At 39.4% G+C, this 25,239-nt stretch overlaps 3 protein-coding genes across 5 annotated transcripts; 1 reads left to right on the top strand and 2 right to left on the bottom strand.

Moving 5' to 3' along the window:
- Window positions 1-35: 35 nt before the first annotated feature.
- On the bottom strand, window positions 36-6,170 carry usp39 (ubiquitin specific peptidase 39). Of its 3 annotated transcripts, none has more exons than XM_088076750.1 (14): window positions 6,153-6,170; window positions 5,567-5,647; window positions 5,164-5,242; window positions 4,956-5,050; window positions 4,736-4,872; window positions 3,803-3,955; window positions 3,471-3,696; window positions 3,265-3,339; window positions 2,917-2,984; window positions 2,578-2,766; window positions 1,507-1,649; window positions 1,184-1,319; window positions 959-1,045; window positions 36-319 (listed from the first exon to the last, which is right to left on the bottom strand). In XM_088076750.1, exons 2-14 carry the CDS (start codon window positions 5,628-5,630, stop codon window positions 266-268), a joined length of 1,506 nt encoding a protein of 501 aa, XP_087932876.1. In that variant the 5' UTR covers window positions 5,631-5,647; window positions 6,153-6,170; the 3' UTR covers window positions 36-265. The 3 variants fall into 3 exon arrangements, with proteins under 3 accessions (XP_087932876.1, XP_087932874.1, XP_042344087.1); XM_088076748.1 differs by lacking the exon at window positions 6,153-6,170 and adding an exon at window positions 5,993-6,107; XM_042488153.2 differs by lacking the exon at window positions 6,153-6,170 and adding an exon at window positions 5,993-6,010 and having other exon boundaries at window positions 5,567-5,751.
- Window positions 6,064-8,606, top strand: c4h2orf68 (chromosome 4 C2orf68 homolog). Its single transcript, XM_042488156.2, has 4 exons — window positions 6,064-6,216; window positions 7,307-7,422; window positions 7,516-7,661; window positions 7,753-8,606. The coding sequence occupies exons 1-4, from the start codon at window positions 6,107-6,109 to the stop codon at window positions 7,873-7,875; spliced, it is 495 nt and encodes a 164-aa protein (XP_042344090.1). The 5' UTR covers window positions 6,064-6,106; the 3' UTR covers window positions 7,876-8,606.
- Window positions 8,607-20,199: 11,593 nt separating this feature from the next.
- Window positions 20,200-25,196, bottom strand: mat2ab (methionine adenosyltransferase 2Ab). Its single transcript, XM_042488434.2, has 9 exons — window positions 24,956-25,196; window positions 24,147-24,224; window positions 23,927-24,049; window positions 23,704-23,816; window positions 23,455-23,598; window positions 23,145-23,363; window positions 22,878-23,060; window positions 22,629-22,762; window positions 20,200-22,012 (listed from the first exon to the last, which is right to left on the bottom strand). The coding sequence occupies exons 1-9, from the start codon at window positions 25,044-25,046 to the stop codon at window positions 21,910-21,912; spliced, it is 1,188 nt and encodes a 395-aa protein (XP_042344368.1). The 5' UTR covers window positions 25,047-25,196; the 3' UTR covers window positions 20,200-21,909.
- Window positions 25,197-25,239: the final 43 nt, after the last annotated feature.

Raw genomic sequence — 25,239 nt, 5'->3', positions numbered from 1 at the left:
TTTATATTAATAGTCAACATACATAGAGACATGTGTCCTGGCATTCATTTATTTGGAAACCACATAGTAAAAGCATAAAACTGTGAAAAAAAACAGGAGATGTACATTTATCTGTTTTATGTGGCTATAAAGAAAAAGTCCTGATTATTTTTTGCCACTCTTAATCTATATTCGGTTGTTATTTTCACTCACTTAAATACCAAGGTCATTTCCAAAATGGTGACAACACTTCCGGCCATTCACACTGAGAAAAATCCAGCCTCACTTACACCCCTGTGTGGTTGTTTGTGTCATCGTCGCTCTCTTGTCTCTTCCAGATCTGGGAGGGAAATTTTTTTTTTTTACTTAATGATTTAAAACTGCAGTCTGGTATGAGAAATATTTAAATGATACAGGTCTAGAAAACTGCTGAAGGAATATTTACACTAAAACTGATAATACTTTGACCTAATAATGTGCATCACCACATCTGACAATGTTTTACAAAGACATAACGTCCACTACATTTACTAGCAAAAATCACCACTAAAACATCACAATTCTCTTGCAAAGCACAGGAAGGCAGTAGTATTTAAAAAATACCCAAAGAACAAATGTAAAAAACAAACATGATGATTGTGCATTTGTTGTGGCAGTTGAAAGTAACTGAAGGTAATGATTGGATTGAAAATAGCAATATTCACTATAAAATGTTATTTATCAAACTTAAATTTATATTTTTTTACTTGTTCAAGTACCCACTGCAGTACTAGGGGTACCCGTACCCCCATTTGGGAAATACTGTCCTACAGATTAGCCTTAAAAAATGTAAAGATATACAACTGAGCTGTGAGCACCAACAAATGAAAGGTGATTAATTTGTTATGTAATTTTCGGTTGCACAGAAAATTATGGAGCTGAGGCTCTACAACATTTGCATTTTTTTCCTACACGCACAGAATGAGTGGGGGGGACTTGCCTGGATGTAGGCCTCTGACAACGTGATCATCTGGGGAAGAATGTCAGTCACCTGCAGGTCCTGCATCTCGTACCACTTCCCAGTTCCCTGATTAAACAAAGAGATATTATTTGAATGTCCAATAACACAACACTGGCTTGGTCAAAACACAATGTGGTGCATTTGTTAGGTTGTTTGCGGAAATGCCACCAGAAATCATTTCAGAAATATCTGACTGTGACCTACATGATGCAGAACATGTATTCTGTACGCTCCCTCAGTGGGTTTCCCATCATGCACTACATTGGCGACGAGGTCATAAGTTGTGTTCTTCTCTGTTACTTGAGCTTCTTCTGTCAAGTACTCACGGAGGTCTACGTTCCTGTCGAAGCAGAAACAAAAGTGACAACATGAACAAGTGCTTATTCATACTGTGGAAAAATACACCTGTCCAACACATCACATCTCACAAGAATTACAATGTACAACAACAATAATAATAATAATAATAATAACCATTCTTTACTATAATAAACACACTTAAAACATAGTATATAAGCTGCACTTACGTGATCGGAAAGTTGACAATTGTGGGGTTCTTTTCCACAAAGAAGTTGTTCTTGGTGAATCTTTTGATGCAAAAGACGAGGTACGGAGGCAGTTTGGTCAGCTGGAACCTTTTGAGAAAATTCTCTTTGTAGGTTTTGTACTCCTGAGTGTAGATGAGATAGGAAAGCACGCACGGATATTTAGAGTGCTAAATATAAAAACGAATAAAAGCGGGTGGCGCAAGTTTGAAAGAAAGTTGGGCTAATAGCCTTTTGCTCCTCTGCAATTTAAATAATTATCTTTTGTCTTTTGCCTTTATTAGAAGTAGGAGAGAGAGTGAAAGGGGGAGAGAGAAGGGATGAATTGCAGCAAAGGGCTGCAGGTTGGAGTTGAACCCTCGGCCACTGCAGCCAGGACACGCAGCCTCCGTGCATGGGGCACCCACTCTACCAGGTGAGCTACTGCTACTGGGTGCTCCGCTCCACTGCAGTTTCAATGGCTATTTGTTTTGTATTGTTGTCATCATTTGTTTGAAGATGGCAGAAGTTCATATGTTTCTTTAACAGAAGATCATAACTACAGTCATCATGAACGCACAAGCTTTCAGAATCTCAAGCATCTTCCTGGGAAGCTTAAAAAACATGAAAGCAGCAGGACAGCACAGTAAAATTAGGTTTGCATGACAGAGCACACAAAGCAACCCAAACGGACAGTCCATACAAACGGGTGACTATGAGTATAACAGCACATTGAGAAGAACAGATATGTGCTTAGTTGGATTTCATCTGAGTTTAATTGTGTGGGAACAGATACAGCTCATTATGTTTTTTTCTGCTTTTGCATCTGTCCAGAGCAGTTTTTGCCCCACCATTTTTTTCCCCACCTAAAATGCCACTCGGTTTCACTATGTTAAAATGCCATCATTCAGTTTTGGGTAAAAAAAGAAAAGATAAAAAACACACATCAACATCACAACCTAAGCTTTTTATGTAAATACTATTGCATTGCAGCAATGCTTTTAATCGTTTTCCACACTTTCATTTTGTTTTGGATATTATATTTGAGACAAGGAGATATAAGTGAATCGGTACCTTCTCTGTGCTGCCATTGAACTTGCCCAGGATGTTGAAGAGGGGGACCTGCGGAATAATGAGCTGCTCCTTCTCATCTTTGTACAGCGGAGCAGTCGGGAGGTCAAGGGTCAGAAACAGGAAGGTGGACTCAGACATCTGCTCCTGGTACTCCTCTGTCACGAGTAGTGCCTCTTTCTCCTCTGGTGTCTGGAAAATAAAAGAACATGTGGAGTCTGTTAAAGGACCTTAAATCACATTTTCACATAAATCAACATAAAGTCAATGCAAACTTTGCAGAGTTCACTTTGTTTATTCCACGTGTTAATTAATGATTCCATAACGCAAGCAAAAACTCACTAAATCTGGGTGTGGAAGCTTCTTGGAGAAGATCCGCATGGAGCCTTGAAATGCTTTTGTAATGATTGCTATGAGGGGAGAAAGACAAATTAGGAAAGTAGTTAATTCACATTCTTCTGACAATCAATAATATATCAAACATGCATAGAAGATTGTACATGCTTAAATCAACTCTAAATAAAATTCAACCTTAGAGAATGACATAAACTGAAATATTAATATTTGATGTAAAACTTAACGTTTTTTCTGATATTAATGTGCAAAACTCAAATCTGAATTAAAAGACTTAATTAGCATATATTTTGATTACACCAAAGATCAAATCCCTTTGATTCTCCCCCAACTCACATGCTTTCTTCTTTGTGCCTCCAAGAGCACCATGCAGAGCATTCAAGAACCACGTCATGAAGTCCACAGCATCTCCTGCAAAACAGAAAACAACCAATCAATACCACAACCTAGTCTCCACAGAGCAGCAAGTATTAAAATCCTACTTGAGATCTGCAGTGCATAGCATAGTACAGTAGTACAGTTTCTGGTAACTTAAACATTACCTTGCTTGGTAATCTGGAAGTTCTTCTTGCTGCAAAGCACCACAGCCTGCAGCATCTCATGTGGAGACACATGGGCCTTAAAGTTTCTTGGATTCCAGAGTTTGCGCATCAGCTCTCCAAATCGCTGCACCAAGAGAAACATGATGTCCCCCGGTGGCCTGCGGATTCCCCTGTAGTTTTCCTCCTCGAGGAAGTAGTTTCGCAAAGGTGGAACATTGGAAAATGCCTAAGAAGAAGAGGCAAACATCAAAATGTTGGGAGAAGTATTGAAAAAGTTTATGACCAAATCCAGAAAAGGTCAAGTGTGGCAGCTGTCATGATATTATTCATACCTGCAACACCACATTGGCGTAGTCATTGGCTTTGATGTTGTTAAGCCCAACAATACCTGGCAGGTAGGTCGTACCATCGTACGCTCGGTACAGTTTACCCTGCTTGTCCAACCCTGCAATGTGCTGCTTGGTGAAAGTTGGTTTCAGCACATACTGTAGAGAAAGTGAGAAAGAGTCGAAAGATTACAAACAAAAAGGTACAGTTTGCGCAGTGCAGTACTTTGACTCAGCACCTGATTAATCACAATGTGATACTTCGAGTATAACTGGTTTAAAACAACATCTAACTTATGCTATATGTATGCTGTACTGCTCTCCAAAATTAGGGATGCACAATATTGGATTTTTGACAGTATCTGCCAATACCGACATACTGTAAGCACATATGTTTTTCCACCTAAATGCAGAGAACATTAAGTCTCTCCGTTAGTGGAATTCACATATTATGCCTACTTTTATCATGTCAAGCTACTTTATCCAAGAATCCATGTAAAACATACCATATTTATTTTTACAAACAAAAAAATGTGCCCCACTTTTACAGGCTTGATGCTCTCCCTGAGACAATCCTGACAATAGACAAAACCTGACTAAATTTGACCTACTTTAACTAATTAAATTAGCATAATTAGTGTATCATCTTATTGGCCTCTCATGTCAGCAGAGATGTTCATTTTGGGCCGTATACATTTCATTTTAAAGACGTAATCTGCTGATACTGATGGCATACTGACATTGTTCATCCCTATCCAAATTATAGTATTACATTGATTGTTTACATCTAAACTCTACTTATAACAACATTCAGTGTGTGATTTAGCTGTTTTTAATGAGCATGCTAAACATGAAAATGAATTAAAAATGTATTAGCACAAGTAGGTGACAATATGACAATGACATGCCATCAGCCTGTTCCACCATGACTTTACTTACTGTGATATCTTCTAGAGAAGAGTCAATGATCTCATAGTTGTCTGGCAGACAGTAAAACTTTAGGGTGTGCAGATTCAGGAACACGTGATGGGTAAACTGTACACTGTGAGTGTAGGCATGGGACTTCAAACCTCTCCCTGCAAAGACGCAAACATGAGTAGATCAGTCCATGCACTACAAGGCGTTTGATTCCTGGTTAAACGTCAGATCATTCACCTACCTTGAAAGTATTTTCCACATATAAGGCAGGCATATACATTGATGTGGGAGAGAGAGATGGAGCACAGTTTCTCAAAGTCGAAGTCCAGCACACTCCTGATGGATAAACAAACAACTGAGAATCAGCTGCAGAGCTATAGAGGAGGGCTTGGCTAACTAGCATTTAGCACTATCACCAGCTATGACCATTCAACCCATTCAAATCTTGCCTGTTTATGGTGTCAAGGTAAGGGCAGTGGCGACTTCTCCGGTCTTCTACAACACGTCCTCTGGCTACTTTGGCTGCCACTGCAACATAAAGTGAAAGAAAGTTAACAGTGTCAAACAAGATTGTGTTCAGTAGGTTGAGTATGAACTGGATACACATGCTAGCTGACCTACCGTTTCGGTTATTGGAGGATGATGGTTTTACAACACTGACTGAAGTGGAAGGGCGGTACATTTGTTTAAACGTTGTTAAAACTACATTGTAACGTCACTGTAACGTGGTTTTAGTGACTGGCCCGATACGTACTTGAAAAAAACACACAGACTTTCGGCTAGCTGCCATTAGCATTAGCTAGCTACCTGCTAACTAAACGTAGCACAAACGTTTCAAGTATATAAACGTACCTCTGTCTTCGTTGTCATCGTCGTCCACTTCAGCCTCTCTTTCTCGCTTCAGAGAAACCTTCATAGCAGTTATCTTGTGAGCTTTATGTCAAAACAACGGAGAAGCCACAACTTTGTTTGGAGGAGATGAATGGGTCGAGCACCGTGCGCGTCCAAACGAAACTCGCGGCGATTGTACGTCGTAACTACAAAACAGCAGACTAAAAACTAACCCGGAGTTTGAAGCTAGCTCACTGAGCTGCTCGTTGTCACTAATGTGATGACTTGCTGCTTTTGAAAAAGCATAACATATTTTTTCTATATATGATTTATTTTAATTCTCTCTTTTTTGTGTGTTTAAGAAATGTCCTCTCTTAAGACATTGTGTATTTCTAGCTAGTATTCGTTGGTAAACTCCGTGAGTGTTACATTTGGACAACAACTTACCATTAGCTAGCATGTAGCTTTTTGTCAGTGTCCATGGATCTGACTGAGACTTGTTGCAATCATTAGCGCTATTAGCTCACAAATACTGTCACCAGATTGGACCTGTTTGTTGAAATGGATATTCTAAGAGACGATGAAGTGCATGAGCTGAAATACAAACCTGGGGGCCGCTTGGATATGAGCCACGGCTTCCTGCACCATATCCGGAGGAACCAGATTGCTAGGTGATTTTCTCATCTACCTTCAGCTGGTAGCTAGCATGCTAGCTGGCTCATTTCATCCAAGCACAATATCTGGAGCTGCAGCCACACAGGTGTTATAGAAGTTAATCCGATGGTGTGGAAATATTAGCTAGTAGGACAGGTTATGATTTTTACATATTCCTTTATGCACAAAGTGAAAATGTTAACAAAGGTCGCACAGGCCCAATGGCCAAAGTTATCCTTGGTTTAGGACACTGGCAAAACATAAAATTACTTATTGCAGAAATATAAAATAAAGTTACAGGTTTGTTTTAACATTGTCACAAGGTCAATCAGTGCAGCACACTGTAATCAGATTGGGCATTAACACTGTGTAAGAACAGGAGAAGATGATTGTGTCAGATTTTAAAGGTATATTATACTACAATATATCATTTGCCTTTGTAGTAGAGAATTATCACAGTATTTATGCAGAGTAAAATGCATTTGAGAATGCCAAAATCCATTTCTGAAACGCTTTTAATTAAACCGTATCTGAAGACCTTTCTCTTTGCCGCTGCCTTTTATTAAAATCAAATACTTACTCATTTCTTACACTGCAACTTTTATTTTTTCTTTCATACTTGTATTAGTCATTTCTAGCTTGTTTTTATTTTCTAGCTCCTCAATGTAGTTTTTCAATTGCATTTAGATTTACTTTTGTAATGTGCGCTGTCTCAGTGATTTGATATTTTATTTAGAGCACTTTATTGCCTTGTTGCTTACATGTGCGGTATTAAACTTGCCTGGCCTTCCCTACATCAACCTTACAGAATAAAATCTGTCATTAATTTACTATGGTGATACTTTTTGAAGGTGAAAAATAATATAGAATATGTAGGGCTAATAGAGTTGACAAAACTATATTTTGTAGAACTGTTTTTTTGTTGTTTTGGAAAGCAGAACTACAAGTTACTACCCATATACAAACTACAGTAAAACACTATTATCTTGTTGTTGTTAAACTAGGTTAGAAGACTGGAGATATGATACACTGCATGTTTCTGAAATGCACATGGTATATTATACATTTCCAATCAATAACGAAATATTGATTTCTTGTCTCGTCAAGAGATGACTATGATAAAGAGGTGAAGCAGGCCAAAGAGCTTCAGCGGCGGAGGCACACAACAACCCCTAGACGACCTCGTCGACCTGATATCCAAGTGTACCATCCTCGACGCAGACGTAAGTTTGATTAGCTTCTTAATTATTTTTTTAAACCAACATTAAATTTCCGCAATTCAGTAAAGAATAAGCATTTCTTTGCTCATTTTCCAGATGGATCAGAGCCAGGGGCAGGTGCTGAGGCTGAAGAGTGGAATGAGAGCGGGTCAAGCACAGAGACGGAGACTCATGGTACCGAACTCTTCTGGCTCGACTATCAGGCAGACTCTGGAACCATTACCTCCTTCCTTGTACACAAGGTTAATGCAGATCCCTTTGACTCATAATCTTGGCTCTCTGATTCATTTTACTTTGCTTTGGTCATAATTTCTCTGTGTTCTGTTTCTAAAGGAGGATAAGCCAGAGAAGGTGGTGGAACGCGTCGCAGAGAAGAACATCCTGGATTCAGCCATGAGGGCAGCTCTGGAGGCTCGAATTCGAAAAGAAATGGACAAGAGACGGGACAAACGCTGAGTGATATTATGATGACAGACTACACGCAAAGAGGAACAATACTTCATTTGCAGTTCTGCACTCCTACACAGCATTAATGCTGACGACAGTGTTGAAGGCACAGTGAAGACTCTGGGATCATGCACAGTGACTGCTGGCAGAGATCCAGCTCGATCAACCACAATCAATCCGTCTTCAGTTTTTAAAGGGGAAGGAACAGCACTTAAAGACAGTGTGGTTGGGAGTTAACTGTCAGGTTCAAGTTTACTTTATTTTTCTCACCTCGGACTGTTACCTCATACCCTCATCCGTAACTGTAGGGACACTTTCAAGTTGACTGGACCTATAAAATCACGTTGCTTTCTAAGAGTTCAGAAAGGAGTAGGTACTCTTTGACAGAGAGAACTCAAACAACTGTCAAACATGTCCTGTGTTTCTTGTGTTTACAAAGATCTAGTTTTTATAAACAAGATTTATATTTTTTTGGTAAAAGGCTGTGAACAGAACATCAGTCTATCGGCAAACTTGTGTGTAGAAATGTGAGAATACCATTTTGTTTCTTGGAGAGTTTATGGGATGTATCCATGATAATGTGTTTGTACTGCAACTGCATTTAATTGTTTTCAGTATTCTAATTTATTTTGGATTGTTAAAATACTTTTATTTTTGATACTGTAATATTTTTTGAGGACAACTCTTTATGTATAAAATGACATATATACATATATAAAAGCCATTTATTACTGTCCAAATTTGTCTGGATGTGCACTTATGAAATTGAGCCATAAAATGTGAATGTTTTGTCTTAGTGTCTTGATATATTTTAAAAACACTTAAATCTCTGGGGAAGAATAACAGATTTTGATCACCTCTATACTGGAATATACATCCGTGGAAATCATATAGTACTGGCATACACAAAATACTGTGTCAATTTCAGTTGACCAATAGAGGGGTTTCACATCATGTCCTCAGCAGGTGGCAGTATGAAGCAGTGTTTCAACTCTACAGGCCTCTCTTCTGTGTGTCTTAACTTCTGTTTTACTTGCAAGTTAAATAAGTGTTTGTTTATAAGTAGCACACAGTGACAATGTGTTTTGATTTTATAGACACATTTGCCTGTTATTTTCTATACACAAGACAGTTCAGGCCCTTCTAACTTCGGAGTAAAAAGTGGTGAAAGTTCAATAAACTTTCACCACTTTTTACTCCAAAGGTAGAGAGAAACTAGAGAGCTAAATCTTGGATTTAAGGGTCACTGGCATATAACATTGGGGCCTGCCTGTCTGACAGAGAGGGCTATTTGGTAACAGCTGTTGTTTCATGTTTTTTAACACCCTGCAATCTGGAGGTCTAATGTTTTGTTGTTGGTCTCTGTTTCCTGCTGTGGAAAGACCAGCAAGTTATCAGCCAGGTGAGTACTGCAAGCACCCTTTTCTAAAATTCTCAGAATCTCTGTAACACACAAGCCTGAAGCTAGGTTTGTGATGACTATGGTGTCCCGGGGCGAGGGTTTGAAAGCCAAAACTATGGAATTAGCTCAAAGGCTCCATAACTTGGTTGTGCAAGTTTGAATTTTTGTTACCATAGATTCCTGCCTCTGTTTGCACAGGACTTTTTAGACATTACTGCCACAAATATTGATAAAAACATATAACATGAAGGAATATTTTGCCCACAAAATGACACTTTGTAGATTAATTAATCATGCCGTGTTACATTGAATTTGTTGCAGGAAAATGGAAGACATATTGATTTATTGACTGATTGGGACCATGTTTAACAACAGCAACCACATGAAAACCACCATATACAAACGCTCACACAACTTGTGCAGTATTGTCTCAAGTCTCATTTATTAAGTCGTATGCTCAGAACTCAGGCATGATTAATTGATTTACGAATGATAATTTTGTAAGTGAATTAGTCCTTTAAATAGGAAGCAAAATGATGAATTAACACACATAATAATATGTCTCAGGATTAAAGAAAAAACCCAAGTTATTTTTAAACACTTTAAAAACAGGAGACTATAAAAATCTGCCTTTGAACAGGGTTCCCATGCATCCTTAAAAAGTCTTAAAAGGCAGTGTCATACATTTATTTATGGTAACATTTATTTTGGTTAAATAATTTAATAAGATCACCTTCTTAAACTCGTCATGATGGGAATCCAAATAGTGAAGTCTCAAATGCAGAGGGAGAAACAACAGCTTGCCACTAAAACGAGCTAGAAATTCCAGATATTTCCTACTTATGTTGGTAAACCAAATAGAAGTTTATGATACTTTAATATGCTCATTATATATATTTATTTATTATATATTCATTCATTGATGTAGATAATCCAACTTTTTCACTGGACAAAAAAAACATCATGTTTTATGTTACAATAAACATTTGGACAAAATAAAATTGTCCTTCAGTTTTAGTTATTAGGAGTCTGGTCTTAAACTTCAGTCAGAGTGGCATCAAAAAAGCCTTAAGATCCTTAAATATTAAAGGATATTCTTTCAGCCTTTGTGTCATTTTTTATACATTTGTTGTTCCAAATGTTTGACTCAATTACTCCCTACAGAAATTTTATATGGGTGATAAAGTATGTCAATAAATATTTGATATGAGGTTAATTTCAATTCCTCCTCTGCATTAAAGAGTTGCACGTTTGGGCTTTGGCATTTTGCTGCTACGCATGTTAACTTCTTGCTTCTTCATAGAATATTTTGTTTGCATACACTCGAGCTTTTTGGAGAACACTTCAACAAAATCTGTTGAGCATATGCGCCTTTGTGTCTGCTTGTAGCTTGTGCACCATTTGTGGAGACGGGCGCCACAATGTCTCACACAACAAGGTCAATGTAAAGGAATGAGATGTCTAGCTGTGGATCACAAACACTGACAGAACAGCTTTGGGACAAAGAGATAAGACAAAAAAGTTCTTAAAAAGGGTAGCGTTTCCCTTTGAAAGTTAGATAACAGCAGTGTAGCATGGGTTAAATGTATCGCTGTCTCGTAAAACATACAAATTCTTCCCATCCCCAGGCTGCAAAGTGGAAACACACAGTTCCACTGCCACCCTCCCTGGCTGTGGAAAAAAACAAATTGGAGTTGACATTTGGACAGACAAGCGGTTGATCCACGCCATAGTAGGAGATTAATTCATTGTTTTCATTAATGCATGAAAATATGCAAACTTCATCCTCTCTGACCACATGGCGGGCCAAGGCTCCACAGTGTTATGCAAAGCCCTGTCAAGGAGGAGCACTCTCTGCTACGCCATTGGTGGAACAGAGGCACTCCCCTCTTGACTGGCGACACCCTTCTCCAGCTCACTCTACATCTTCCAGGAAGCATGTGACTGAGGTTATGAGAGGGGAGACACATTCCCATGTCACCCACCCTCTGCTTGCTAGATTAGCTCCAATTTCACCATTTTTCAATTGGCTGAAAATCACCCAATCACAATTCACATTTTCACACCTTCCCCCCTCATGCAGCTTCACGTTAACAATGTTATACAACACGCAACCTGCCTTTCAGCAATTTAACACCAGGAAAATTTTGTTATGTATTTGAAAGCTTGAAAATTTACTGAGGTACCCGTTGTAGATAGACTGGCAGTTATGTATCTCGCAATATATGATTATTGTTTAATCAGTTACGTAACTCGTAATATAATAACATTTTCTGTTCTGTCTAATTAAGACATCATTATCCCTACATGCCACTGTTATGAACTAATTTCTGATCCACTGCACCATTATCCAGAGACAGATAAAGGTAACTATCTAGCCACCATATATCTGTTTGCATTAAAACTATAGATTTGCTGATTGCAGATGTTCAAACACTTACTGACCCAATGCCCTCCCCAAACTCAATAAGAGCTGCAATAAATTCTGTTCCCCAAATCTCTTTTTCATTGGCTTCTTATCGTGGCCTACATGAAACTGTTAGCACAAAAGTGCACTTGATCTGTCCCACTCTCCATTCGCTCATCTTGGTTGCTAGAGTCACTTTGTAGGCTGAATGTGTATTTGGTATTATTTTTTTTCTCTTTTTTTGTCTGTGCTGACTAAAATGGCCATGCTCTGGGATGTATTTTGCATTGATTTTTCTCTATTTTCTTCACTGCAACTAAACTGAAATAAATTACTTACATATGCTTGTGATAATCTGGTAACAAAACACATTTTGTAGTTCATAATAGGATCAACAAGTCTACCTCAAATTCGTATTTTGGACTGTTTTGTAAGTGGCTTTTACAGTAATCTCACAGACGGATGTTGCACAACATTCTGTAGAATTAAGGTTGGGCTGGGTTTAATGATAAATTGTGTTTAATACAACTATAATAACAGTCTACAGCTGTTTTTGGAGCGTCTCCAGGAATTGCACAACTGTTGAGTTTTCGTTGACGCAATGTTATTCAAAGGCATGTGTCATCAGACCTTTGTAACCATCAACGTGGAAGATTGTTGTGATGATAAGGTGTTACTATTCAACACAGACAATCACGCGACATGCCCAATTTGGCCTAATTAGGCCATGTTGGAAGTTGGAATTACACATTGAATTTTGCATTATATGAAAGCAGGACTATACTTCAAAAATTTACATTTTGCATTAGACTATAAAAACGAGTCAAATAAAGTACCCAAATGTAAAACCCACTATGATCTGTAAGACAATTTGTGAAAATATGTTATGAAAACAATACTTCTTTGCTCCCATTTGGTGCTGAATCTAGAGGAAGCACAAATAAAAATCTGCCAGTCAAAAACTGAGAACGCCTGCTGAACCATCATCAGTTGGAGGTGCACTGATGTTAACAATATGGGGTGAAACAGAGTCGTCGAAGAGAATCTCTGCATACGTATGTGACAGGTGCGTCAGAGGCGGGAGCAATCTATACCTAATGAAGGTTTGCTAGACCTAAACGTCACTACACGCAAAAAAAAAAAAAACTTAAAAGAGCAACATGTGGCTCTAATGTTACTTTCCTGCAAAAGTACAGTACAACACCAGCAAGCTCCCACTAATATTGCATCAGCTGTCACCCAATCCTTAAAAGAAACCCCACTGACTTCAGCTGCGGAGGTGACCTGCTTCTAACTGTGACAACTCTGCACAGCTGAGCTCGTTAGCGTGCTTTGACTGTGAGAAAATTAAGGACATTATCTTTCATTGCGGTCTCCCTCTCGTGCTCTGTTTAGGTGACCACAGTGCTTTGTTTGGTCTCAAATGTGAGCAAAGCACATGTGGTGTCCTCTGAGCTCTCTGTTGTGAGGAGAACAGTCTGCCTTAATGTATTTTAAGAAGAAACAAACCATAAAGGTATCAAATCTGTATGTGCCAGAAAAGGTAACTTAATAACATCAATCAAAAATGGTGCAGCACTTGTGCATGTGAAAGTCTGAGGTTGTTTTAGGACATTGTTTCCTGACAAAGTGATTGTAATGTTAGCGTGGCGTCATGTTTCTAAGGAGCAGTTTCCCAGAATTTCTTTTAACAGCCTGGGGCATTTCAGCTGCAGCAGCCTCTGTCAGTGCTGTGATACTGGTGCAGTAGTGAATGATCTTGCCCATTCAAGGCTGTGGAAGTGTAACCCCCCACCATTCAGGGTTAAATATAGACGTTTTGACTGAGCCAGAGTGGTAGTGGAAATGCACAGCTGCTGTCGTCAAACTGACGACAGGACTCGAGGTCTGAACTTGATGATGACGTTACTTGAGCATGAATACTACTCATAGCTCGATATACTGTATCTGTCATGATGTACTTTGTAAAATGAGCCGGGGGGGAAGAGACAAGGAGCATTTCAACACTATAGTCATAGTGCCAGCTCACTTGGATGTATTTTAAGTTTGCAGCACAACCACTTTTATACACCTTCATAGTATGAGGATAAAACATTTACAGAAAATATTGATGTAAATTACTGTCTTCTATTAACCTTTTTTCATTAGTCATACAGACATCCTATTCAAGTCTTGGTTGTTGCCATGGGAGGCGAAAGTAATGTAAGTATGCAGCTCTCCATAACACTAAAATTCATGCTTACGGTGCAGCGACCACATGTGCAGACCATAAAATCCACTCATTAATTTACAAAGCTGGCAGGATTTATGTGGCACAGTAACAAAGCTAATTATAGTGAGAAAGCTCATTGGATTACCAGTTCAGCACAGAAAAGGCTCCAGAGATCCTTTGCTAGAACAGGATTTAAAGCTAAGATCTCTCTAACTGAATGAGTTTCAGTCAGTATGTAAAGTAAGCATACTGCAGGAAGTGCATGTTTTTCACTGTGGATTAACACCAAGAAATTAAGAAATAAATTTAAATATAATGAATTAAACAGATTATAGAGCCCCCAAAGGCATTAAAGTACAATGTTTTGCTATTTCTTTTACATTTCCTTTTAGGTTTAGAGATAGATGTTTTGTGTTTTTCACATTACGACACTGGTAGCAATTTTCTTTGCTACACCCTTAAGGCGCAGACAAGAGAGGACTGCCAAAACCTGTCTCAGTGGAAATTTCAAGGCCTTTTTCCGTCGGGTTAGAATAACCTGAAATTAACTTGTTGCATTAAATTAATTTGTATGTTCTTGTTTGTTAAGATTTCTTGTAGGCTATCTTAAAGTTGTGTACACTATTGCTAGAAGTAATAGATGCAGCAACAAAACACATTCTTAGCTTCCTAGAAAAAGGTGGGACTTTTTTAAGGCGGGTATTTAGGTTTTGTTGCAGCCCTCACTTTCACAGCAGTACATTGATTGTCCAGCTTCTGTGACAGCACTCCTGTCAGTTTCCCCAAATTTGGGGCCTGCCAACTGGCATCTATCTACTGTATATAATACTCTTACTGTGGAAAAGTACCTCATAAAATCCAAAATATCCCTTCAATGTGTTAATTTTTCACAGCATTAATTGCCTTGCACAAATTTTGCATTGTGAGAGGTGTTTGTATGGGTCTTACTGGATACATCTACTTGCGTTACTTGAGTGATTCTTACTAATAAGCATTGCTATTGGCTAATATTTCAAATACCACCAGTCATTGTTTAAACTCTGCTAAAGTAAACATACTGTAGCTTCAAATCCTGTTGGAACGAACCAAACCAGTTCCAAATTATTTTAGCAAGATTTACCTAAGATTAAAGGCCGCTCAAGCATGTGAGAAATGTATCTTTGTGTTAGGAACACCTGGGCTTTAAGGGTTTGAGTATGTGGACCCAAATACCATGCAGTATAACACTGAGTTTATTTTTTATCTTTGAACTGATCACCATCTCAACTATTGTTATTAGTCAGTTTGTTCAGGAATTCACTGTAAGTATGAAAAAAACAGCCTACTGGCATCTGATTTTCCAACTGTTTATCCTGTGCAGTTAGTTATATAAAATGTAACATCTGTCTCGGACGGCCTGCCAACTTGATGCACACATCATTTATGAATTAATGCGTTTACACTCTTTATGCCAAGTATTTAAGAACATGCCTATGCTGCTGACGATATTATCATTGAGCAAGATTTTGGAAATCTAGCTGAGACATGTTTTGCATTTTCTGCGAAGCTTCTTTGGTTTACACTTTTTAGGCTTAGTGGCTTCATTGAGAAACTGCTTTGTCATACTTTGTCATTTGCTCCATTTCCTGCATCCTCATTTACAACTGTATTGTTTTATTACATGAGTGTTTGCTTACGCCAAGACCAAGGCATCCAAGATCCCTTCATGCTTAGTTTAGAATATTTAAATGTCGAAGTGTCTTTGCTGAAGTGCTGTGAACTAAAAAGGCCCACAGAGGCACAAAGTACGCATTTCTGTCATGTTGTGTCTTTGGTCTAATCTCTGTTATCAATTCAAGGTTGTTTCGGACATGTTCGAATTCTGTTAATCAACAGTGGATAAAGGTCACTCAAGAATCACGTCCTGTTGTTCCAGTTCCTAGTTGTTAACACAAAGATTTGTAAAGCTTTTAGGTCAGATGTCTTGCATAAAGAACTTAACAAAGGCTGAACATTGTCTGCTGGTATGTGAATGTTAGCTTGGTATGTTATTGGCCTACAATATTTACATATATTTGGGATTATATGATTCTTTAATGACAGCAGGTAATTCTGTGAAATGTGTACCTTTTAGCAGTCAGTTAAATCTCATTTTTAAAGTCCTTTTAAAAATGTGATCCAAGCAAACTTTTTTTTGCAGAAAAAATAATGCTAATCTAAATTCTGCAAATTATGAATACACAAAACGTATGTAAATGTCCTGTTATTGGCAACTATTTAAAGATTATTTCTGTGCATGTTGTCATTAACATGTATTTATCCAGTAAACAATGTTTGACTAAAGTAATAGGAGAATAAGAGGATTAAAAATGTGTTTAGTCATGTAATCAGTGTTTGTTTTGAAAGCTGGCTGACTGGCATTACACACACGGCAGGAACGAACCGCTCCCTTTATGCATGTCAGTTTGCCTGATGGCTAACTAATTCGGTTGAGGCGTGGTCTAAGCATTGTTTCAGAAGGATGTTGAATTAAAGGAATACATCAACCTCAATTTAATCATTTGTATATCAGTTACTCACCCCGTGTTAGGCTGGACTGATAAAGAAAATGTCTTCTCCCATACCCCCATGGTGAATGAAGAATCAATCTGTCAGCTGCCAAGGAATTACACCGTTGTTTTACTGAGACTCCCAGTCCAGCCACTGCTGCACAAGAAACAGCATATGAAACGCTAAACTTTAGTCCTCCTGAACTGAAATACACACTGTTGGAAATCGTAAAATTAGTTTTAGGACTTTCTTGTATGGCAATGGTAGGTTGTTCCCTTCAGCAAGGTACAAACTTGGTGTCAAAAATAAAAGTCTACAGCTGGCATAATGACACAAACCAGCACAATGTGTAGATTACACCAGTCAAACAAAAAAAGGAAACATTGGATTACTCAACAACAAGCTAATGATCACTAGCTGATAGCCTACAGAAGGAGAGGGAAGCATTTATGTTTAGGTGTGCTATGTTTGTCTCGTCAGTTTTATTCTCCCCAAAATTGTAAAACGGTTGATATCAAAACATCCATTTACAAACTCTCAAACAACTGGAGCAGTATCAAAAGAGAGGGAAATCCAGGCACTCCAAAAGTTTGAAAAACGAGTCAGGAATTACATTAAAAAGCCAGTCTTACAGTGGCTTAAAATCATTAAAAAAGCCGACATGTTTCAACAATTACCGGTCTTTGTCAGTGCTTCAGAAACATGCAGGCAGTATTATCCAAGTATCAAACATATGCATTGTCACTGAAACCTTACAATCTAAAACACCTGGGGAAGCGTGTGCTTTTCATTGTCCCTCAAGGGGAAATCTGACCTGCAGTTAGCGGTACAAAACAATTTAAAAATACAATAAACAGGCACATAGGACATCATAGCAGTGCACAACCACACTTGATTAAAGGCAATCCTAATATTAGGATTAATATTAAAAATAAAAGTATCAATGAAATTCATCTAAAAGTGTCAATAAAATGAGTGAGCTTGGTCAATCATTAAAGAAGTCATTCAAATATAGAAATGTTAAAGAAATAAAAAGGGGTGGGTTGGCCAAAAGGTTGTTTTTTCTTCTGGGGTATCAATATCTGCAAAATTTGGGAGACACATGGGCACATACGGATGAGATGCAGCTATGTATATGTGATTTATTATTATATTGATAAAATGTCAATAAGGGAAGTGATCACAGTCATTTCCAATAATTAGAAGTCTTAAGTGCCACAGAAACAGTGCACTTAAGACAGTGTGCTAATTACTATGATTGCACATGAAACAAAAGAAAATGTATACCTGTTTGTTCTTGCTCTGGGGAGCCTATATCTCTGTCAAGAGGGAAAAGGAGTGAATTCCACTAAGACTGGGCGGTCAGAGCTATTCAAGATCGAGCATGCCATCTGCAAAACTTACCTGTCAAAGATCTTTCTGAGAGAGAGCTGCTGCATACCAGTTATCTCACTGGCCTCTCTGCTCAGTGAAATGCACAAGCAAAATGCACACAGTTGCCCAGACACACTGTTTGTGTGTGAAATAGTACGGTACGGTAATACGGTTTTAGTGAAAATGCATGTTGTGGAAGTAAGTCTGGAAAAATGACAACGATTATACTGCACACATTGTAAACCAATGTGTTGATATAGTTTTGCTATTGTTACATGCAGCCTCCTCCGACTGCACTTCCTCAAGAATGTTTTGCTTTTGGACTGTGTAATTTCCCTTTAATAGGGCTGTTGGTAGTGGGACTGGTGAGAAATTCTGCTTACCATCGTAAGAGAATGATGTCAGTACTATTACAGTGCATAAGCTGGACACCTAAATTCTCTGCCTGTTATATTTTAGGTAAGCATAAGGTGCTCGTACTGGAAAAAAATCAACTAACACTGATGATTTAAGTAACAAAGAAAGAAGAAGATAAACTGGTCTACCGTTGAGGCTGAAAAGATTATAACACCTGGGAGCCATCAGACCATAAAACAATTTAAACTTAAAGCCAACGGTGGATTTACCTGCTTCAAAACCTGCAGGTCACCAAGAGCTATAATTCCTGAAACACTAGGAATACACCAACCTTTTAATTAGGTAAGAAGCCAGAGGAGGTCAGGGGCCAGAGAGGTGGGTTGGCATGGGGTCAGACTGGTCCAAGAGCAAAATGCAAGAAGTTTACAACCCTGAAACCGTCTTCCAACCGCTTCCCACTAAGGCCTCATCCTTCACCCAGCTGATGAATGCAAAACTACTGTCACAAAACCCTTTTTGAAGTTTTCCTTAGCATATCATAGACCTGAGTGTAGTTCATGATGGCTGCAAATTCCCATCTTTCCCATCAAAGAAAAGCTTTTCAATTATTCAATACTTTTTTTAATGGCTGTTTGTATGATGGACATTTAACATTTTTATGACTTCCACCATCTTGGAGAAATGTTTACCTGTACATGGGTATTTTTCGTGTTTCAGTTTAACAGTATCATCAAGGCTAGGACATTTTTGAGGGAAATTATTGGTCCCTTGGGTTTTTTTTTTACACAGATTCTGACATGGCACTGCAGAAACAACACAGCTGTAAATGATTAAATGACTGAATAACATTTACCTGCTTTGATTTCAGGATCCTTGTATCCTGCATGTGAGCTCTGTCACTCTCACACAGAAAAGAGCCACCATTAGTGTTATTAAAGACACCTGTGCCTTTTCTACTATGACAAGTCAAAATGCTTGCTGGGAGGAGGGACTTCAAATTCAATGCAAAAAGCACTGCAATTTAAAGAGTGTGGGATTTTTCAAGATTTGTTTGCAAATTCAACTCTCATAGGTACACATTCTTGGGCCATGTATTTGTGGCCAGCTCTTGGGGAAATCACGAAACTACACAAAATGAATTGGGAATATTGTGCTGCAGTTCATGCCGCTCACTGTTACGTTATTATCAGTTACCTTAGTGAGCTCTAAAACTCATTTTAAACAATCATTGACGGGAATCAATTTCTTTGATTTGTGAATCAAGCAGGAAATAAGACATTTCCTACAATAGTGAAATTATTAGTTTAGAGCTCTTGATATGGATAAATACCATCAGTTGGAATAACATCTTCCTTTGTCTTATCAGTACTGGTGGAGGAAGTACTTAGTTCCTTCACTTTTAAAAAAGTACCAATGCCAGTTAAGCCAATAAGTTACATACCGAAATTGAAAATGTTTCAGTTAAAAAAATATATATTAGGAACATGAACTTGAAATATTCAAATGAAAATTACCCAGTGTCTTAACCCCCCCCCCAAAAAAACCCTCAAAAGAATAATAAATTAGAAGTGTACTTTCATGTACTTTTAACAATAACAATAACTCAATTAGCTGACAAAAAAGTTTTGTCAGCTAATTGAGTTATTGTTTTAGCTGTACTAAAGTGTTGGATAGTTTAATTTGTAACATTTTATAAACATTTATGCTTTTAATGCAAAAATCCTTGTGAATCAATTTGTAAAGTTTTCAAATAAATGTAGTAAAGTAAAAAAAAGACTATTTCCCCCCAGAATGTATTGGAGCAGAAATATTAAGAGAAAAGCACAGACCTGAGTAAAGTACAAGTACCTCAAATTCATCCTTCCTCCACATGAAAAAGAGAATGCGCTTTTGAAGCTCAGTTTGTCACACGAGCATCGGAAAAGTTGAAACCGGATTTCAAAAGTACAGGATCTCTTTGACATATCAAAATGACTGAATTTTCATGCATTTTTAAATTCAGAAGTGATACTACTGTATGTGCAATACCAATGAATATAAAACACAATGACATCCATTTGAAAGGAGTAGTTTATTACAGAGCATAACTACCCAGTCTAGACATGAAGCGTAACACAGTATGAGAGCTACTTGTTCCTCTGGAAGTTGGGCGCATGTTGGAGGGAGGGAAGAAAAGCAAATGGGGAGTAGAGGAAATAGAAAAGGCACTCTTACACTTACTGTAACCAACGGTATGACCTCCGAGTGGTAAAAAGGGAACAAAACTGAAACTTGAGCCTATCCAACACATGGGATGGCCGTGTAAACAAGGCTGGTTTCTCTGTACTACACCAACCAAATGTTGCCATGCCACAGAGGATAGGTAAGAGCTAAAGAATTGCACCAGACATTTTTATGGGATTTCAAATCCAACCCACTTAAAAATATGATCTACAGTCCAAAAATAAAAAAACGGTTGCAAAATAGTTATTAACATCAGCCAGTGACACTTTGTAGTTGAGGTGGACCAAAGCTTTTCTGTAGGACACTCTGGAGCCTCAAACTAAACACTGAAAAATGGTCAAGTCCAAAGGAATTCAAGATTCAATAGCCAAGTGTGTTTAAAGCTGCCTTCTGAAACCTCAGCTTCTCTGTATCCACGCCGAGTTTCAGAGAACAAATAAATAGTGTTAAGGTTTGACTGCAAGCCAATAAGACTCTGTGGCAAAGAACGCACTCCTTTAAGGATAAAGACGGGGATCAGGTTTCTCTGTAGCTACACCTGCCGTCAATATGCTTAAGAAGTAAAAAAGACCTTTAGTCACTTCAAACCATAAAAAAAGCAAGTTAAACTACATTTAAAAAGGACTCATTTAAAAAATTGAATTTCAATGCATAAACAATCCAATTTCAATTCCATCAAGTATAACAAATACCTCTGCAGACCAGAGCAGTGACATAGCAGCTTCTGACTTTTCTGTATTACGTCAGAAAACAGCAACGGCCTGTAGGGGCATCTGAGGCTTTAAGCTCATCTGAGAGCTTGAATAATTAGGATTTGGCTCGCCCATTAGCCTGAAATGCATAGCATTTTCTGTGAAAACAGCAACAACCCTTGAATTCTAATTGTGCCATTCTAGCATCCTCCACAAAGACGCGGGAATAAAGCTAACAAAAAAGGATAAAGAATACTGGGTCAGGGATTAATTGTACCAGACTGACAAAAGAGGAGGAATGTTTAGAAAGACACTCAACTTGTTTGGGAAGGTGCCGGATAAGAGGGCCCTCCAACTATCAATTTCTGCTTCTAGATGACAAATTTAGATGTCGCACAGACTCCTTACATCAGTAGCACCAGTGAATTAAGAGGGGTATCGCATATAGCCTAATATGCTACCGCCGTGACACTTAATAAAAGACCGACGATACTGACGAGTATGGAATGCCAAAAGGAGAACAAGTGAACGCAGCTATTCAGGATCTATCACAACAAGAAGCAGGGAACTTCAAGACATGAGAGAACATGAAGTACTATGGCGCATGAGTTCATGGAACCCATCCAATTCCTTAAACATCGAGTTGCTGAGGCATGCCTCCTATGACCCAGTATGACACTGCAACCAGCAGAAAACAGCAAGAAGACAAAGGGAGGAGTTGGGGTGAGGAAGGGAGTGTTAAAAGATACCATTACTATGAGAGACATAAGGGCATTTCACCCCCAGAACCTTGGAGGCTTCTCTGTAGTATACACCAACAGGCCTGGGGGGGAAAAGCTTAACATGTTTAGTATTTCAGCTTTTTGGGCACCTCCCATGGGAAGGAGTCTCGGCCAAAGTGGCCATAGGCTGCGGTCCTCTGATACAAGGGCTTCTTCAGATCCAGCTCCCTGGAATACATAATCAACATATTTAGCAGCAGTCACACCCCGCGGACCTCAAACGCACGCAATCATACGCACACAGGCAAAACGCTCACATTAGCTGGTGGGGAGTTTTGGGAGCATCAATCGTTAAAAAAAAAAAAAAAGTTAGACAAACTTGGTTGAAGAGGGAAACACGTGAAGCTTCGACACTTACCCCTGACAATCAAACTCATCGCTGCGCAGTGTGGTGACTGCAGCTGGAAACCACATTCCGGTTTACAAAAAGACGCGTATCTAACTATGAACTACAAGGCGTCATTGCGAAAAATATAACACATGCCTTCCTCAAATTAATTAGTCTTTCACTCCCATTAATGCCTAACTAAACTTCTGATGCTATGCCATGTAATTCAGTAGGATATAAGGCAAAATCAAAGCAGTCCACCACAGAAGCCATACAAAATTCAAGCTGTAGCAAAAGGAAAATGGTATTGGCTCTGCAGAATTTCAAAATACATTAATAGATTAAATTAACTTTACATGCTGAGCAGAGTAACTGAATACTAAAACTAAGGCACAGCAAACGGGAAGAATCTGCTGATTCACCGCGCAACAGGTGGCTTCAGAGGTTATACATTACCTGACAATGACTCCAGGACGGAGATCAAAGTTCCTCTTCACAATATCAAGCAGCTCCCTCTCACTCTTGTGGGAGGTCCCATAGTGGAAGATAGAAATGGAAAGGGGATGGGCAACTCCAATGGCATAGGAAACCTAATACAACACACACGTACAAGTATTATATCAAGCATAAAAATAAAGCTTCAGGGAGGAACCTCTTACAGCCCCTCTCTCTAAAATGAAGAGCCAGAGGGGTTCTTCCACTTACCTGGACCAACACTCTCCTGCAGAGCTCAGCTTTCACCAGAGACTTGGCCACCCAGCGTGCAGCATAAGCAGCGGAGCGGTCCACCTTTGTGTAGTCCTTACCAGAGAAGGCACCGCCGCCATGGGCTCCCCACCCTCCATAAGTGTCAACAATGATTTTACGCCCCGTCAGGCCAGCGTCGCCCTGTGATGAAAGAAAGAGGTTACACAGGTTTGTTAACTCACAGGTTCAATATTTTCTAAAAAGCCACACCCTCTTGACATGTACCTGTGGGCCTCCGATAACAAATCTCCCACTGGGCTGCAGATGGTATATGGTGTCATCATCCAAATAGATGCAGGGAACAACAGCCTTGATGACCTTCTCCTTCAGGGTGTCTCTCATCTCTTCCAGGCAAATATCCTCATCGTGTTGCACAGAGATGACAATTGTGTGCACACGCACTGGAAGCATGGCACCACGGTCCTGGCGGTACTGGACAGTAACCTGCAAAAAAGGTAAAAATATAAATAAGCTAAATCCCACCAACAGAGACATCTATTTTAGTGGTTAATAATTGTAAGTTTGACAGCTTTACCTGTGTCTTTGAGTCTGGCCGGAGCCATGGAAGGGTGCCGTTGCGACGCAGCTCAGCCATCTTGGCATTCAGTTTGTGGGCAAGGACAATTGTGAGGGGCATACACTCCTCGGTCTCATCAGTGGCGTAACCAAACATCAAGCCCTGCGGGGCAAGAGACATTTAATCTCACTCAAGGACACTAAAAAGACCACTGATCTATCTCAGGAACACACATGGCAGACTAAAATATCAATAGCCACTACTGACCTGGTCGCCTGCTCCAATGTCCTCCTCGTTGCGGTCAATGTGAACACCTTGAGCAATGTCAGGAGACTGCTGCTCCAAGGCCACAAGAACATTGCAAGTCTTGTAATCAAAGCCTGTGCAGGAGACAGGACAACAGCAGATCAAGACAATATTCTCTACACAAAAAAAATAAACCAGACTAGTGAAAGACCAGCACTACCAGAAGTACAACAACAAGGCATACCTTTGGAGGAGTCGTCATATCCAATTTGGCGGATGGTATCACGGACAACTTTCTGGTAGTCCACTGTGGCACGTGATGTCACCTCACCAGCCAAAAGGATCATCCCGGTCTTGGCGACAGTCTCTGCAGCAGGCAAGAAAGTTGTTAGAAATAACAGTCAGTATTCTATTGTGAATATCTAATTTGATTTAACATAAAAATGAACCAATTTTCTTCTTACCACATGCAACTTTGGCATCAGGATCCTGCTTGAGATGGGCATCTAGAACTGCATCGCTGATCTGATCACAGATCTTGTCTGAAAAACAAGGACAACAGTGCAACTTGACATTACCGGCAACAACAACAGACTGCAGCAGAGCCGGGTCCGTCTGGATGTAAACTGTGGCACGTTAGCACGACAGATCAGTCTCGTGTTCAGTGGGAGTGGCCCAGAGCTTCTTAACAGTCGCCATTTCGGCATGTGCACATGTGGTAGGGAAGGGAGGGCGCCAAAATACCCGGGTACCGGAAGGCGATCGTGATGACCTTTAAAAACAATGAATCAATTTAATATGCCGACGATAAAACGTTACTAAACCCCATCTCTCTCGCATCTTCAGGCCAACAGATAACGCTATCGTCATTGTGCCTCACTATGCCGTGGATGAGACGGCACGTTCAGGAAAACGCAATTATCAAATTATGATGTCATATAAAGCGCATTCAAGTGATGTTAACGACATATTTCCGATATAAGCGCTGGCATTTTGTTTGCTTCAGGTGGTCCAGGCCGCTCGCATGAGCATCACCTATTCAGCAAAGATGAGCTAGCTAACGTTAGCTAACAGCGCGTGCTCTTGACACCGGCCCAGCTACAGCGGAAAAGGCCGTAACGGTAAAATTTCGTTTGGTATATTAAGGCAGTTTTTCTCAAAACAAAGGCACGCGGACATGTACGGCGTTGTGGGAAAACAATGTCGTAAAGGCAGTTATAAAATCAGCTAAATTCATGGGACAGACTCGAATGAACGGCGTGAGGGGTCTTACCGGGGTGTCCTTCTCCGACCGACTCTGAGGTGAACAAGAAGCAGTCCTCGTCAATGAGGGAGTTATGAAAGCCATTCATCTGACCGTTCATTGTCGCTTACGGCTGCTGCTGAATGTTAATATGATAATATCAAGCTGACTTTGTATTTCGTTTAGTAGCGGAGCCTCGGCGTTATCCCTCCTCTCCCAAAAAGCAGTCCTAGTACCTCGGTGTATTGATCCTCAAGCGTGAGCCTCATGGCGCAGAGCTCCACTATTTATCCTATGAAGGCTGACGCTCTGAC

The sequence above is a fragment of the Plectropomus leopardus genome, chromosome 4 (assembly GCF_026936395.1).
Source record: "Plectropomus leopardus strain MGB_pleo_1.0 chromosome 4, ASM2693639v1, whole genome shotgun sequence".
Taxonomy (NCBI): domain Eukaryota; kingdom Metazoa; phylum Chordata; class Actinopteri; order Perciformes; family Serranidae; genus Plectropomus; species Plectropomus leopardus.
This window is presented reverse-complemented; position numbering and strand designations above follow the sequence as displayed.